The 17440-nt window shown below is 40.9% G+C and overlaps 1 protein-coding gene across 2 annotated transcripts; it reads right to left on the bottom strand.

Moving 5' to 3' along the window:
• Window positions 1–231: 231 nt before the first annotated feature.
• Window positions 232–17033, bottom strand: scarb2a (scavenger receptor class B, member 2a). Of its 2 annotated transcripts, XM_079349768.1 has the most exons (13): window positions 15891–17032; window positions 11388–11545; window positions 10867–11014; window positions 10334–10528; window positions 9267–9358; window positions 8361–8480; window positions 7753–7931; window positions 6310–6428; window positions 5976–6049; window positions 5797–5848; window positions 5561–5713; window positions 4326–4373; window positions 232–3984 (listed from the first exon to the last, which is right to left on the bottom strand). In XM_079349768.1, the coding sequence occupies exons 1-13, from the start codon at window positions 16011–16013 to the stop codon at window positions 3853–3855; spliced, it is 1593 nt and encodes a 530-aa protein (XP_079205894.1). In that variant the 5' UTR covers window positions 16014–17032; the 3' UTR covers window positions 232–3852. The 2 variants fall into 2 exon arrangements, with proteins under 2 accessions (XP_079205894.1, XP_079205895.1); XM_079349769.1 differs by lacking the exon at window positions 4326–4373 and having other exon boundaries at window positions 15891–17033.
• Between the last annotated feature and the right edge of the window lie 407 nt (window positions 17034–17440).

Below are 17440 nucleotides of genomic sequence, written 5' to 3'. Positions count from 1 at the left end.
TGGGTCTTAAAAGTTGCCAAAGACAGGAATTAGAAGTACAAATGTTAGATAAATGGTTTTAAAGTTAATATTCATCAAAGGTTGAATATCATTTAAAAAAAAAAAGAAGAAAAAAATGAAAGGTATTTGTCGGATGATGTAACTAACATCTAAAAACATTTGAGCGGGCTCCTCTTCATTGGTAAGTTAACTTTGTCATACAGTTGATACACAAGACAGCAGACCACTGGGTTAGTTTGCACTTGATAGCAACTTTTATTTTTCTGCAAATACACTAGAAATGTTTACAAAAGCACTGTAGAAACATTTGTGCAGTGTAAATTATCAAAACTAAAAATCGATATTACTTTAAATTCATTTTGCACCTTTCATGACAAAAAGGATTGTCATTTTCAGCAGCAAAACAAACGAGTATATCTGAAGAGGAAAGGTCTGTTAGTGACTTCAGAAAATTAAAACGCAGTTGTAACACCAAAGATCAAAATTAAGGGGAAAAAATAATAATTAAAAGGATGGTATGGCACAAGTGCTCATCCCTGAAGGAGGGCTTCATTCATCTAGATAGGTATACAGCATCAATACTCAGTCATCAAGATAATCAGCCTTCCAGTATAAATCACTCCACTTTGATAGAAATGGTGCACTTTCTCAACAAACACATTTTTTACTCACACAAGTTTTCATACCCGTCCAACACAAAAAAAACCTCAACCATTCATGAACACTCTTTACAAACATTTTACAGGGCTCCCACAGCTTCCAGTGTGAAATACTGGACCAGATTTTACACCTTTTTTTATATTTTTAGTTCCAAATGATACAAATGAAATGTGCTGAATGTTTTTTTTTTTTTTTTTTTTTTTAAATCAATCATTTACAGAAAAAAAGGACATACTTCTACACAAGTGAAACTAATAAAAACATTGTTTTAGGCTCCCTAAAACAATTTCACACAATTTTGTATTGCTTTGTCTTTCATAATACTGAGATCTGCTCACAAGGAACATTGACTACTTTTATTTGCTCTTGCATTGAGCGACAAAGAAGCAATACTCAACAAACTACCAACTTTGAAATGATTTTTCTTTTCTTGCCTTGGTGTAAGAAGGCACATTCACTCGTGTTTCATATCACGCTCACAACTCTGCTGCAAATACTTTATTTATTTGTGGCACGGTTTAAAAAAAAACGGAAGAAAAGGAAAAAGTAAGCGGTGGTTATGTGGCACAGCCATTATCGCAGAGAGTAAACACGGCGATGGGGCAGATCCATGTGGGTTATCTTTGGTCAAGCAGGGACGAGCCAATGGGCTTGATAGATCGGGACTCAAAGGTCAGAGTAGTAGAAGTCAGACAGTGATGGCTCAGGTGTGTGTTTGAACAGACACTAAACACACAGGACTCAAGGATTAAGGTCTCTCAGGTTCAAGTTTAGAAAGGTGGCTAATGATGGACTACGAGTTTACACAAGGCGGTGGCTGCCTGTGCAAATGGTGGAATAAAAAGGCCTTTAGTGAATTGATTTAAAGGAATACTTTCAAAAGGAAGCTCCACCAGCGTTAATAATCCCAGAATCACTGACTTCTGACACCTAGCTGAGGTGGTGCTGAAGCTGCTAACCCTTTTTGTGCACCTCAAGCAATTTAAAAAAAGTTTACTTATCCAACAATAAACCCTAGCGATATGCATGGTACGGTCGAATCGTCTGCTAAAAGCGGAATGAGTGGTTAAAGTTTGATAACTATCTGCTAATTCCAATAAATGGCAGCAAGCTTTGGGCTTTGTATCTCTGTGATCAGGTGTTAAATGGGATGGAAGCACAGAAGGTCTAAGAATTTAGACCCTGTGGATCAACCTGAAGAGGAGCATATGATGGTTCATACCCCGTATACAAATACAAGTCCATAAGGTTATGGCATTTTTTTTTTTTTAGCAGCAATAACAAATACAAAAGCATATCAAAAAGAAGACACTCTGTGGGCTGAAAAGCAAGTAACACAGAGGTGTGGATGTATGTCTCTTTCACAACAGCATCCATCATTACCAATACTAGTGAGACCAAACCATTGAAATGCACTAAACATAAGGACCACCTGCATTGAAACAACAAGGACAGAAACATACACAAGAAAACAAAGGGCACAATTTTCCAGGCAAAGTGCAGGGAATTCTCCATGTTGACAGTATTATGGCCTTAAATTCACTTCCCATTGTAACTACTGTGTTTTGTTTTCTCTTTAACAAGTGTGGCAGACAGAGAAAATAAAATAGAACATAAAACATACTGTAAGACAGACAGTGATTCAAGTGCTGTGTGCTGAATGTTTTCTGTTTTGCCTGAATGCCTACAGCTCCTTGGCAAACTGAATGACTGCACAGCAGCGAGTGATGCACACAAGGCTCCCTCAAAAACATCAAATTATTCCACTTTTTCTTAATATAGTCACTTGACAGCGTCTTTGACAGATCACCTGTCAATAGGTATAACAGGAGGACAAAGAAAATGGTCGCCTTGTGTGAGGACTGGTTTTAACAATCCAAATTGTGCTTTCGCTAAATCGGCAACAGTGTAGACGTGCAGGAGCGGACGACACCAGAGCAACTGTAGTGTCTTTCAGCACACCTAGAAGGACTGCTTGCTGGATTTTGGTCAGAGGTATCTCAATATTTCCCCTTTACATATGTACAATAATGACAGAAAAGTTGTTCCAGCTTATTTGAACTATGTATGAATAAGAACACGCTGAACCATCGTAAGGCAGAAAGCAGGTTCAAGTCTCCCTTGTAAGTTCTTGTGGGTGTTTTTTTTTTCCATTTGCTTTAAAACATATGATAAAGCCTAGAAAAAGATGAAGTTGCAACCTTTCACAGCTAATTCAGACTTCACCTTTCACAAGTGATGACTTGGAAATGTTGCTGTGCTCTCTGATAGTTTTTTAACTAGTGTTCTCGGAAAAACAGGTGAGGCCAAACAAAAGAGAAGAGAGAAGGGTACGTTCAACATCACAAGTACTCCAAATGTCACAGTACACTGTGCCTGCATCAAGATACAGAGACAGTGAAGTGTTATCAAAGGTGCACACACACATTTACTAACTGATACTTGAAGTGCGGTCGGTGTGTTTGAGTGTGGGCGGTTTCACTAATTCTTCTTAGGAACAAAAAGGCAAATCTTCATCAAATAGTTTGGCTCAGTCTTTGTTTTTTTTTCTTCACAAAAGGAAATGCTTAGTTCAAAATATTTCATCCTTTCAGCCAGGGAACTCAGAGTTTTCTCCTGGTTAAGGATTCATCTCTATGTTTGGGGGGGGGGGGGGGGGGTTTGTGATTCAGTTTCCTTGTTTTCTCCTCGCGTTAGACCTATGAAGAGCCAGAATACAATGATTGCACCACCAACTAATGTTCAGCTGAAAACTATGAACATTTTTGAGTTCATGTATCTGCAAAACACAGCAACGTCGATGCTGCTACCGAGTTCCCAGGGGAGAATAGAAGGGGGAAAAGGCTTGTCCCAGCCTAGCCCACCAAGAGTCCCTTCATCTTTCGGGCCGACTAGGACGGAAAGTATGTGGCGAGTGAATGTGGGTTGTGTTGCAGTACGGCAGGCAGTGAGGGCCATGCTCAGCAGGTAGAGTAGGACGAGGGCAGATAGTCAGAAAATGAGGGGAGCATTGTCTTTGTTGACTAAACATTTACTGGGGGCTTGTGTCCCACCCCTTTACCTATCCTCCCCCACCCGCCAAAATGACACCAGTGTGTAGCCAAATCCCCCACCCGTGGTAATGTAACACCCATGTGCTGCTCCCCCCAGCCCCCTTTCCTGAGCTCCGCACACTGGGGTGAGGATCCTCGATCAACATTTCTGGGCCTCCACTGGAGACATGGCAATGTATGAGCCGTTCTTCATCGGCTGGTTGGCAGGGGTTTCTGACGGCTCGTCAGGTTTGTCGCTGACCTGAGTGTATGCAGTGTCATCTTTCACCGTCTGGACCAGGAAATTCAAGAAGGACAGAAGGACATTAGTACAACCTAAAGAAGTGGCATACAGTCCAAATATACTTTTACGTTGAGTATGGTATTCAAATGGACTAAATAGTTGAAATGTTCACAGGACACCACCACAGCAATCTACAAATGCATCAAATAACAACGAGAACAACCACCATCAAAAATAATAAAGCTTAAAAATAATATAAACACTGTGAGGCGAGAACTTAAAGGGTCATATCATGTCCCACAAAGATAATTAAAAATGATAATAACCAGAGATGATGGCTAACAAATTAAAAAAGGAGAATAGCAAACAAGGCAAAAATTAAGACTTACAGTAAAAGAATGAAAAGCTTCAGTAAAATCAATACGTTTTACTTCGCTCTAAAACAGAAAAGGAAAAAAAGGGGGTTACAGAAAATTAAAATTAGAACATGGTTAATACAACAACTTATCACTTTGCAATTAAGCATGTTTTCAACATTTTCTGAACGCCGAGCTAAATCTCTTTACTTCAGCTGTGTATATTCAAGTGGAGCGTCACATTCTGGGAAATGAGCTGTCTTGCTTTCTCACAAGGTTTGAAACAAAATCATCTCTAAAATAATGTGAGAAATGAAAAAAGGTTCAAAATGTGAAATCACAACTGGAGGTGAGTTAGCTTAGCATAAAGACTGGAAACAGTCAGCCTAGCTATTGTGTGTCTGAATGAAACACAATCCAAATGAAGCACCTGTAAAGCTGTGATTAACACATTGTCTAATGTTTATTCAATTTGAACCAAAAGCCAAACAACCCATTTTAATGCAGGCTTTTTTTTTATCCCACTTGTGACAGAAACTTACATGTCTTTCCTCTATCTTTTAAGCTAAGCTAATTGTGTTCATGCTTTAGCTATATATTGAGCATATGATGCATACTAAGTGTAGCGCGCTTCTCATTATAATCTCAGCAATAAAGTCAGATATTTCCCAAAATACTGAACTACTCATTTCATATGTTGCATGTGTCTTCATACAGTAGATATCCTAAAGTAAAATAATTGGAGGTTCTCTAGTTGTGCAGGATCTGAGGTCAACAACCCACTTTAGATAAGAGGTTAACGTGCTGTCCATCAATCTCAGCACTACTCTAGTTTAATGCACTTTGCTACTCAGCTCTGGGTTACTCTAAACTGAAAATGCTCTCTTCCTCAATATGGAAATTTAGCGACTCATCAAAAATGAGTCGGCTGTTAGAAAACAATTACAAAAGGAAAAACATACAGACAACAGTTGATCCCGATTTATGCAAACTGCTCATGCTGGCTTTGCTGTGCAGGGAACATGCAGTGTGTTAGTTAACGTACATCGTTCTCTGGTGTTAGTTAACCTGCAGCAGCTCTGGAAAATGTTAACCATGCACAGACCCTGCAGCATTTACAGTGACACTTCACTACCGTCTACGTATTAGCAGTCTAACTTTGGTTTACTCTGTGAAGCTGAAGTCAGTGGGTGGCACACACTTCAAACTGGCTTTACGGTGTAGATCAACACTACAGTTTAGTCCACAGCACAGGGGTCAGCACCTACCTTCTTCTGGCGGTTTCGGCAGAACAAGACGACAAGCACCAGCAGCAGGATGATGCCCATGCCCACAATGAGCAAGGGAAAGTTTGACACAAGAGTGACGATGAGGAGCAGCGTCCTCATCTGGGATGCTGAGTCATCGTCAATGGTGGCTGTCTGTGGAGGCCAGAGAGAGGTGATTATTGACTGCTGCTTCGTTCACGGTCATGAGAGCCAGTTTGTCTCAGGTTGATACTTACCTCGTTTACAAACATAATTGGGAAAATGGTCTCATTGATGAACCGGGTTTTGCTGAAATATAGAGCGAGAGAGAGAGATGGGTCGGGGGTCAGGGAGGACATCTGACTCAACATGTGGTCGAAATTAGGACAGTGAGATAACAAAGAATTAGGTCAGGGTTCAGCAAAGTTTGACTTACGGGAAGCCTTGGACTCGCTTCAGGATGATATTGAGTTGAGCTCTCTTACAGGCCCGAATTGGAACTCCTGTGGTCTGAAAACAAAACCCCATACAGATTTTGATTAATTTAAATTTAGCTAAACTTAATTTTGCTTTAAAAGAGTAAAAAAAAAAAAAAACTCCATCACATATACCTCTCACAAAGTAGAAATCTGAGAATGACTTGATTCAATTGCTATGAATCCAAAGAGCTCTTCTCATTTTGTTAAGAATAGTCATAAACCCACCGATCAAAGTTCAGCTTCAAATCCCTCCACATGCTTTTACATGAATCATAAAGTGATTAGACGTACCGGTTGCAGATCTAGGTATGTCTCGTGCTCTTCCTTGTTGGGGCTGAGTCCTTCCACAGCATTAATGTACTTTGGATCCGCTTGATAAAAGTGGGGGAAAGACACCACGATGGGAGCACCTAGATGGGAAAAAGTTATGAATCTTCAGTCAGTCATTGTTGACATCTTAAGTCTACTCTAAACAACAACTGGAAAACCATAAAAGAAGAAACGTGAGATAAGATAAGAACTCTCTGGTACTCTAAAGAGATAAAGTAAATATACAGGTAAACCTGTAACCCACATAGATAGCTTAAAAATGTATTTCTGATTGTACTTTAAAACTATATTTATTTATTTAAAGGTTTTTTTAGGGACATGTTTGCCTTTGACGGACAGGACAGCCTAAGAGAGACAGGATATGTTAGCAGGAGAGTGTGGGGGGATGACATGCAGCAAAGGGCAAAGGCTGTGAGGAGGACTACAGCCTCTGTGTAAGAGACATATGCTACACCGCATCTTTTACATAGATTACTTGTATTTTCCATTTTATTAAAACAATTGGTAGAAGCTTAAATGACAAAAATTAAGAAATCCCCTAACATATCATACAATCAGACAATTCAAACACTATTTGTTTGACAATGTCTATTTTGAAGATGTTATTGTCATTAAGTATTACTACCAAACAGAAAGGTCTTAAATATACTCAAAACAGAGAAATACACAAGTCTCTGCAGCCTACAACATATGGGATTTATGTCTTGTGGTTAAAGCTCATTCTGAGTCAGGGGCTTAGAGAATGACACCACTTTGCACATGACAACAGGGCTTAGTTCTGATTGGCTCTCAATGAAGCATCACATAAATTGAGCCAATCAGGTGTGTTTGCCTCATTTGAGTCAGAGAGGCTGATGTCAATAGCCAATCAGACGTTAGCATTGCAAGAACAGCAAAACCCTTCATAAAATAATTTTTTTTTAAAAACACAGTTTTGACAGTTCCATTTAGTGTTTGCTTCAATTAAGGCTGACTATGTTGGAACTAAACAGCAAAAACACATTATATAAAAAAGATTTTGAATAAACTGTAGGACTATTAAACAAACAGCCGAGTTCAGTGGTTACAGTAGCATGTCTATCAGTTATTCAACACTGTCTTCCTGTGTAAAACCCAGAGTAGATAGCCTTATCAGGGCAATCACACTCCACTCAATGACCACCATAAAACACTCCAATAGCCTCAACACACTCTCAGCACAGTTAATCATTGAACCGTGCATCGAGTAAAAATCTGGCATGCTCAAACAGAGGGAATGTCAGATCCCAGACAGGGGATGCGGTGTCTGACTGAAAGGACTTTTCTTTCTTTTTTTTTTAGGGAGAAATTAGGAGAGGTTGGGGGAATGTGTCATGGGGCCAGTTTGGAGAGTTGGGCTGGGTAATTGGGTCAGTGCTCCCTTACCTTCTCGACAAACGCTGACTTTGAGCACCCCAGTGCCGAGACAGTCTCCAGCAGGCACACAGAAGCCCTCGTTGGTGGGGTTCTCTTTGGGGCTCATAAGGACGTCACTAGGGGGAGCAAAGCGATACGCCTGGATGCCTTTCACCTCCACATCTTTCACATAGGCCAGATGGATCGACCTATGGAGATACAAGCTTAGTGTCTACTTCAGGGAATCTAAATCGTAAAAAACAAAACATGTATATAACTCAAAATAAAGATCGTAAGATGAAGTCTCATGTCTTCTTTAATCCAGTTAGGACTATGGCTGTTGTTATTTGGTACGGCTTCCTTTAGAATAAATCCATAAACCTCCACAGTGTTTGCATTTGACGTTCTTTCTTCTCCCACGTGCGTTTGTCTTCACCATGGCCTTATCAGAAGTTGTAATTACTACAAACACAACTCCTTATCAGGGGATTTGTAAGCCTGTCGTGTATGACTCAGCTGGCCGTTTCCTAATTTAAACCATACTGTAAGTTCTGGTCCCCACCCCTGCCAGGATGTTTTGACTATAAACAAATGTTTAAAAAAACAACAACACACAAACACAGGCAAAACGTGCATACCTGCAGAGATCAGCAGCGAAGATGTAGAGCAGCTCGTTCCTGTTTATTAGAGGGTGGAAAACTGCTCCGTCTGTACCATTGATCATGTTGCTCTGGTTGGAGGACCACCATGACATCTCCCTTTTGATCAAGAAAGTGACAAAAAGAGGTTTTACTTTTTATTCTTCTGCTCCACTACAATAGAAAGGACATACTTTACCTTAAAATGTCTGGTGAGCCATTTTAAAAAGTTTTTAGTCTGGACCTTTAGTCACAGTTCCACAGTTACATCACACATGTTCGGTCTGTAAAACAGTCTCAACACCTAAAGTGGTTTAGTAACTGAAGTTTAGGACCATGTGAAACTTGAAATAATCACATTTGAGACGCTGAAAATCAGTAAATGTTTGGCTTTTTCCTGAAAAGGTGACTAAGATAATCTTGTTATTCAATAGCAGCCGATTAAGTTTCTCTTTACTGAACTGTTCAAGGCTGGAATGGTTTATCATTTATCCAATATTTCACAATAACAAAGTTTTAGTCCAAAGTACAAAAAAAAACAATTAGTCTGTAGAGCAAAGCGGTTGTAGCCTTTTTTGGGGGGGAGAATGACATTTGAAGTAATATGGGGATCTGAAAACTACACATCTGGATTTGAGCTACAGATGTTGACCTTATACCAAAAACAAACAACTTGTGAATGTGGACAATCTACGACTGTGTTCTTCCTCAAACCAAAGGGGGTAGAGCCTTTACCCCTCTGGGATCACCAATACAAATTATGAATAAAGTAAATGTGGACATGGTGACAGGGAGAAAGTGGAAGCTGGCGAGTGTGTTTTCTTTTTCTAATGGAAGTGGAGAAAGGAATAAAACACGTCTTTCAACAGACACATCGAGATCTCTGACACATGCTCGAGTCTTTACCTCAGGCCGTTCCATGTGTCGATCTTTCCATAATCCATGTAGTTCTGTTCACCGGTGTGGAACACAAACTCTCCTTCATGGGTGCCATTTTTCTATAAAAACAAGAGACACAAGGTTCAGAGAGAGAGCTGCTGTGATGGTCGACCGTAGACTCAGAGACAGTATGTTCATGGCAAATGTGGAAGAAATGCTGCTTTGGGTTCATTATAAGAATGCTTATCGTGTTTTTTTTTTATGTCTCTTCACAGAATGTGATTAAAGACTACAAAAACATTGTTAAGGATTTAATTTTTTTAAACATTAAATGTTCTGACCTCAGATAAAACTACATGGATTTTTTAAATCGTGTTTTTACTTTTTAATGGTGCATGAATGCTTTCACTTCTGTATCAAATAATATGCCAATTATGGTTGAGAATATTGCTAAATCAATGAATGTGTCTTTTGAGTGTCAAGTGTAAAATTCCCATTTACTTCACCCTGCTATCATCAGATGTATTCTAAGTGTGCTTTCTTTGAGTAACAGTCCAAATACCACATACATTCAGTTGTATATCATGTATAACTAAGAACCATGTGACTGTCACAAGGTTGTGAGTGATTGGAAATGATTGAAACAATAATCTACTTTCCCATTTAAGATATGATGTGATCATTTCTATTGAACCTCCATTGGAGGAAATGAACTTGTACAACAGCGATAATATTACAAATATTAACTATTAAATATGAACCAACCGACTTAAAACTCTACTTCTAAACGCAAAATGCTGCAGTCAGGATCACAAGCCGTGTGCCGTCAACGGTGACGCCTATGCCAAGTTGCAGACGTTGCTCTCCACATAGGAAGTACAAGCATCTTCTGTCAGCATGTGGCGATTCTCACTTCTCTCACACGACATTAGAGCAGAGTCACAGCTGTCTGTTATTTAGTAACCCCTGACGACTGACACGCAAGAGTCTTCTCAAGGTTTTTGCACTTAAATAAGATCAAGCTTGCATTTCCAAACAGACATTCTTTAAAGGAACACCCAAGACAGTTGGGAGTTTCTCAACCAAAAGCTCACCTTCCACATCAGCCCAAAATATTCGTCCACTTCTGGCTTTAAACCGTGAAGCTTTGTTAGGAGAGGGTCTTTGAAGCCCCACAGCACCTCGTGGACAGTGCGGGTCATGAAAATCTTGATTCCCAGACTATTCATGTACATGGAAACAAGGGATCGCAGGATGAAGGAGTAGGAGTTCAGCTCGTTCATCACGGCCTGAGAAAGGCACAGAATAAGAAAAACAAAAAAAGGTTAAAGAAAGGCGGATTGGCTTCCTTCAAAACACACAATCAATTCCTGTTTGAAAATGTGCTTATGGTGTCATTTAAGTTCACTTGGCTTGGCCTGAAATAGCTACAGTTACTTTTGTTGTGACACTTTGTTATCTTAAACATACAAAGAAGACAATTGCCTGGGCTGTGTTACGGGAATCACAATGTGTGGGAGAGAACATGAAGAACACACATGCCAATCATATGACTTAAGCGACAAGATGAACCGACAGCTGCAGGTCATAATAACAAACATTATCCTACAGACAGCACACGTCTTACCACAAATGGGATGTTAACGGTCCTGATGATGTCAACCTCAGGGTCGCCAGCTGATTTCTCAGGCACAAACACAAAACTTTTGGGGTTCAGGGCGTAAATCTTGGTGCCGTTCTCCAGGAAGGTTATGTTTTCCCGTGGCCTGTATTCCCTGGTGTGGAAAAAAAGAGACATGAACCATTTAGTCCAGATGTCTTTTTGTTTCTATTTAATACTATTGTGAGAAAAATATTGAAGCTGACACACACACACACACACACACACACACACACACACACACACACACACACACACACACACACACACACACACACACACACACACACACACACACACACACACACACACACACACACACACACACACACACACACACACACACACACACACACACACACACACACACACACACACACACACACACGTTTAACAACACTGCTACAATGACAACATGCTTCCTCTTTGATTCACAGCTGCAGATCGACTGCAAAACAATTTTTTTGTTGCATTTATTTCCAACCTACCTGTAAGTGTAGGGTCCGATCTGTTTAACAGCTGCCTTTCCGCCTGCCAAAAACACCTCTGGATTGGTCACATTGAAGAAGTAATACTCCATGTAAACAGGTGGAGGTGGATTCTTCCACGACTCGAACACTTGGCTCTTCTCAGTCAAAGTCATTTCCTACGTAGAAAAGAGGAACATCACAATTCAAATGGAGGAAACAGCTCAAAGAGTGCGGGCTGTTCATTAGTTTGGAAGGCTGTATATTTTGACACTTTGGTTGCATAATGCTTTATTCTAATGTTTGTACATTTTTCCAAGCGGCGCAAATCACACTTTTCTGCAAGAAGGAGCTGGTGCCCGGCCAAGAGTGCCCAAAAACTCAGGGAGAGGCAGAGAAAAGTCCTTTATGGTTGGAAAAAAAAAAAAACCCAAAAAACCGTCAGGACAGGCAGAAAATCTTTTGCACTCTGCCTCTGACCTCAGCAAGCATAGACAAGAATCTGTCTGTCAGCTACTACTCAGCCCACACAGTCCAGAAATGTGTTGCAATAATGACACAAAGCACTTCTGCAGCATTAGCAATCGAAAAACATGCGAGTGGTTGGTTTTTTTTTACAATATGCTGGTCAGCCACAGCAAGTGTTGTAGTTGTTGTTGGGCTGTGCTCGTGGGGGGGGGACCTTAGATTTATAGTCAGTGACAGGTGGCCATGTGTGATAAAAGCCTTGATGCCACACGTCTGAACATGTGCAACGTTAACCTTTAACTAGAACTTTCAAAGAAACCATGTTTATGGCCGGTGACATCCAGGGAAAAAAATAAACTTTCCATTCTTCAGGGCGTCATTTTTTTAAACCGGGGAAGGTGAAATTACCCACTTCCTTTACGTCCTGTTCATGTTGACTTCCTGAAAAACCCCTCTGTCCCAAGAGCATGATGATGTGCACTAGAGAGAGGCTATACATTCTCTTCTGCAGTGACTTGTTGTTGAGAAAATATTGCTTAGGGTGTGGCTGGCACTTCCTGTTTGGGTTACAACGTACAAACTTCAAACACTTTGTTTGTTCTATAGGATTGTTAAATTATTACTTCTTTTGTTACTCATTTTTTCTCTGAATAATTTAGTCTGTTTCATGTGAGAAAAACCCACTACACAAATGACTTACACGTTGTCTTAAGATTTTGTCTCGTCCAAAAAACAAGTCAAAACCAAACGATCGTCAGTTTTAAAAATATAAATAAGAATGGACAGCAGAAAACCTACCAATGTCAAAAACAGGAATATCAGAATAGTTTCAGATCTTTAAACAAACATTTGCGTTTGTGACTGTTAAACAATAATAAAAAAAACAACAACAATTGTAGGAGGGAAAATACCTTAGTGGAGATATTTTCAGAAATACTAAAATCTGTTTTTCAATATGTCTTTCCAGCTCTAGTGTGTAAACTCTATTTTACATGAGGTTTCCATCAGGTTATCTTTGTTGCCTTGTAATATTTAAAAGGACTGCATTATCAGTGGGGAGTGCGTCAGAGCTGTTTATATCTTTTATCAATGAAGAATAGCAGAGGAAACTCTTCAAGGACCTTGAAGTATTTAAGAAGAGGGATTCTCCTGAGTCTTATTCCTTCGGTCTCTTAATTAGGATCCAAAGGGAAATCAGCTCATGCCAATAATGAGCAGTCAGTGCACAGTAAGACTTTTATGTCAAACCAGAAGTGACCCAATGTGTTCCCCTTAAATAAACAAAATGCAAACTGTCACTTTTTAAAAAAAAAAAACGGGCCACATTCAGAGAAATGACATCTGTTTGCCAACCTTGAACAAAGGTCTGTGGAAAGGCCTTCATGGAGGTTATATGAACATCATTTATCTCCCACAAAGCCTTGATCAGTCATGAACAAAAAGTCAAGTGTGGGGATAAGGTGGAGCTGTTTGTCAGCATAATCAAAATACTGTACGTTTCATTTTCTCAGGAAATAAAAAAAAAAAAGCTGGAGAGTTTCAGAAGATCTGGAAACCAAACAACTGGTCCAATGTGCACTGTGCCTTAGCCAAACAAGCTTCAGGCACAGCTTAGGTGTGTTGAGACAAGATCCTGCTTTGATCTGCATTCGTAGAAAACAGTCAAAATTGAAACATGCGTCACCAAAAAAACAAAAACGTCATCGCTTCGGTTAAATAAATGCCGGATTACAGATTTTGCACTTAAGGTATGCGTTAATAAGACATTTAAAGAAATTACATACTCTGATGTTCTTTAACGCTTTCAGCTCAATCAGTAACGCTGCTTTGAAAAGTGCTGAAAGGAGTGGCAATAAGTGTGGGTGTTTGTCTTTAGTCAGGTTTCCTTGTCAGAGCAACTCGGGATAGGCCGAGGCTGGAACAACAACAAAGCCCTGTGACTTTGCTCCCAGGCTAAAAATTATGCCCCGGAGCCCTACAACTCTTTCAAATTCCTCGCGTGGCTCTAACTCTGCCTACCTCCACACCCAGCTCACGGGACTTTTAGAGTCTGTATCCTGGAGGCAGGTTTGACTTGTCCAAAAACAAACAGGTTTCCTCATTATCAAGGAGAAAAGGAGAGAGAAAGAGAGCGATGCATTGACACATCAGATTAGGTGGTTTTTTTTGGAGTGGGCTCTGCATGTCCGTGCCCGCCTGATTCAACGGGAGGACCGTGGCGGAAGAGGATTAGCTATGCTGTCATTTCATGTAATCGCCAGCCACATCAGAATTATGTCCCCCGTTGGTGAACTTTGGCTAACTCTTTTAATTTGGATCCCCTGGGATTCCGAAGGAGACATAAATGAGACCCAAACCTAAAATTAACTCCAGGAGGGGGAAACTGTCTCAGCCAGGAAGCTGTTTGCCAGTCCCCAGACTTGGAAAAACAGCATGTTTAACTGCTCTTGACTTTTTTCATCTCCTTAAGAAGTGTGCCAGTGTGTGTGTGTGTGTGTGTGTGTGTGTGTGTGTGTGTGTGTGTGTGTGTGTGTGTGTGCGAGGAGCGACTTTGTGAAAAAGCGGACAGATTTAAAAGTACAGATAATGAGTTCCAATATACAGTCAACACGGGGTTATGTCTGGTAGAGGAATGTAAGGTATTTTACAGGGAAAGAGGTCAGCAGTGGGAGTGTAGGGTGGGGATAGGGTGTCAGCTGGCCAAACCCCCCACCCAATTACACAACACGCCTTAAACTACAGTAAGTAGCCCAAATGTAATATTCAAAATGACTCGACACCAAAGATCCACCAGTCATTAGAAAGCCGCGTCACTGCGTGTCCACTATAGTTAAAGGGCTGAATATTTCAGAATACATTTTAATCCATATGAGGCCAGATATAAATATTCCATCGTTTACCTTTGTGCATTTTCTCATGACAAGATTTTTACATTAGAAAAAACTAGCTTATGCAAACACTTGATTAAACAGAATTTGCTCGGGGTAAGAGATGATCAAGCCTGGATTGATTTAGGAACCAACGATGACTCAGAGTAGAGTTTTGGGAGGGGATTACTTTTGAAGCAGCCTGCAAACTGCTGCTTACTATTTCTTTTTCATACTGTAAAGCTATTTCAATACTTGTATCATTCAAGCTATTGAAATAGAATTTCTCTAAGTAAGAGACTGTCCACTCTCAAAGGCTCACCCCCCCATCCCCCCATCACTCAAGACCTGACTGGACACCTCCCCCCTTTACCCACCATGTCCCTGCTGGCTGAGATTTCTACTATTACTACCGGTAACCCTCCTCAGAATACCAAACACATCAGTAGAAGTCAGTCTATCGAGCCTGACACAGAAATGTGTCACCAGGTCATGCACAGAGCTGCACATATGATCAAAAAGCTTCAGTATCATCAGCCAGGAGAGGCAACACATCACGTCAATTTCCCATTTTACCAGAGTCCCTTTTATTCAATAACAAAATCATGTTAAATGGCTGATATCATTCTCTATTCAGGCTGCAGATAAGTAGAGGTACACGAACGGGATGTCAAAGAGATACAAATGACATTTTTTTTGGTGGTAAGGTCATGATAATCTCACCTCTGAAAGTCAAACAATCATTAATGTTCCTCTTGCAGGACTTAAAGGGGTTTCTATCTAGCCCACAGTAGCCTAAATCGTGTGCTGTGTATTTGTGAAATGTTTCAAATACACACAAGCTTGTCTTTAATTCAAGATTAAGCAAGACCTCTGAAGCTGCACAAGCATGTAATGGGACATAGACGCCGCAAAACCTCGGATCATGCGGATCCATGAAGGGGGAAAAGGTTTTGGCTACATCACGTTGAACTGACGATGCAGACTGCAATAATACATAATAAAGTATACTTTCAAAAACTAAGGCAATATACACACGGGAACATCTTGTGACCATGAATCGGAAAGATGCTTAACGCGGTGAGTGACCACTGCAGATATTTAACATTTAAAGCCCCTCTGGTGTGACAGCCAAAGTGGTTGAAATATTGTGGATTTTTTTTTTCAATTCCCAAAAGGGTAAACTCACCTTTTTTAGCCGGCTGTGAATCATTGTTTGGAAGACTTGAGCCACGACCAGGGCGATCCCCACAATCAGGAGGTGAGCGCACACGATCCCGGTGGCGTAAATGGCACAGGATCTCCGAGTCATGATGCCGGGCGGATGTGTTGTCCTTGTCTTGGCAGATAAAAAAACTTCACTGAAGTTAGCAATAACCCCCACACAACATAAACATCAAACTAAAGATGATAACGGTGTGGAGGTGTGATATCCGGCGTCTCCTTGCGCAAGCAGCTGCGGGTTTAAAGTTCTCCCTTCACCGCCCTGGTGTCGAGGCTTCGGGTAAACTAACAACACGAACCGACTATCAACAATGTTGGCACTTTTCCTCAAAGATCCAAAGGTCAAACATTAACCGATGGAGCTGTGACTTGGCTGCTCGCAGGCGTTGGTGAAATGAAACAGCAGCTCTCAGCACATCGGGTCGTAGAAGAAGAGCTGGGTCCTCCTCCTCCTCTTCCTCTACGTATTAATGAACCCAGTCAGGCGAAGAGCAGCGTTTTGGGCGGCTGCATGGGCGGTGGGTGTGTGTAAAAGACAAGGCATGGGGGGCTTTGCTTGTATGGCTAATACCACGGTTTACAACAATAATATAGTGAGTATTAAACTGAACTGTAATACAGAGTATGGCAATTTATTGCGTACTTTTTGTCCGCAGTTTTGCACTTTTATTATGGTTAAATATCTTTATTTTCAATATTTGCACGACATTTTAACCGATGGGATAGGTCTACTATTTGAGACACTACTTTTTCTACACAGCATACCAGACGGCCAGCAGGATTATCAATGAATTAGCGCCAACGTGCTCGTGGACGTGCACGCGCCGGTGGTAGTAATGCACCTGGCTACTTTCTAATGAGCTTACCGGGAGTGTAGTGGTGCACGTGCTGAGGGGAAATGCCATAAATGGCACATTCAATATCGAGTGTTATCATTTACAATGCATTCATTTATCTCATGTGCACCAGGTCGAGACGCCGGGATTCCGTTACATTTCATAAAGTAAATTCCGCCGTCGCCTCATCGCGTCTCCTTAAATAAGCGCAGCATCCACATGAATAATGCGCCATTCAAGCGACCAACGATCGTTGACGCGAGCCCTTTGTCCGACCAGCACTCGCTCTGATTGGCTGCTGCCCTCCCGGACCACCGTCTCGACAACACCCCCTCTGCGCGCCGATTGGTCAGAGCATGGTGAGTGCGATGTTGAATTTGATCGACTGATTTCAGGGCGGAGCTACTATAAAGGGGGAACACGACATGATGCTCTGCTCCGACAGAGAGATGATGTTCTGTGGCCAACTCTAAGCGCAGATGATGTAGTCGTTGAACAACAGAAAAAAGTAGATGATTCATAGTTTGCATTATAGTCATCAAGAGGAGAACACCACTAAATATTGACACATAGATAAAATGTGCTTCAGCCCTCTGTACTGTATGTAAGGAAAATGTTACACGACAGCTTGAATGCCATCAATACAGTTAACATAACCAGATAAAACCTCAGGATAGAC

Source organism: Symphodus melops, assembly GCF_947650265.1.
Source record: "Symphodus melops genome assembly, chromosome: 1".
NCBI lineage: Eukaryota > Metazoa > Chordata > Actinopteri > Labriformes > Labridae > Symphodus > Symphodus melops.
The sequence above is the reverse complement of the archived record's forward strand: the minus strand, read 5'-3'. Positions and strand labels throughout refer to the sequence as shown.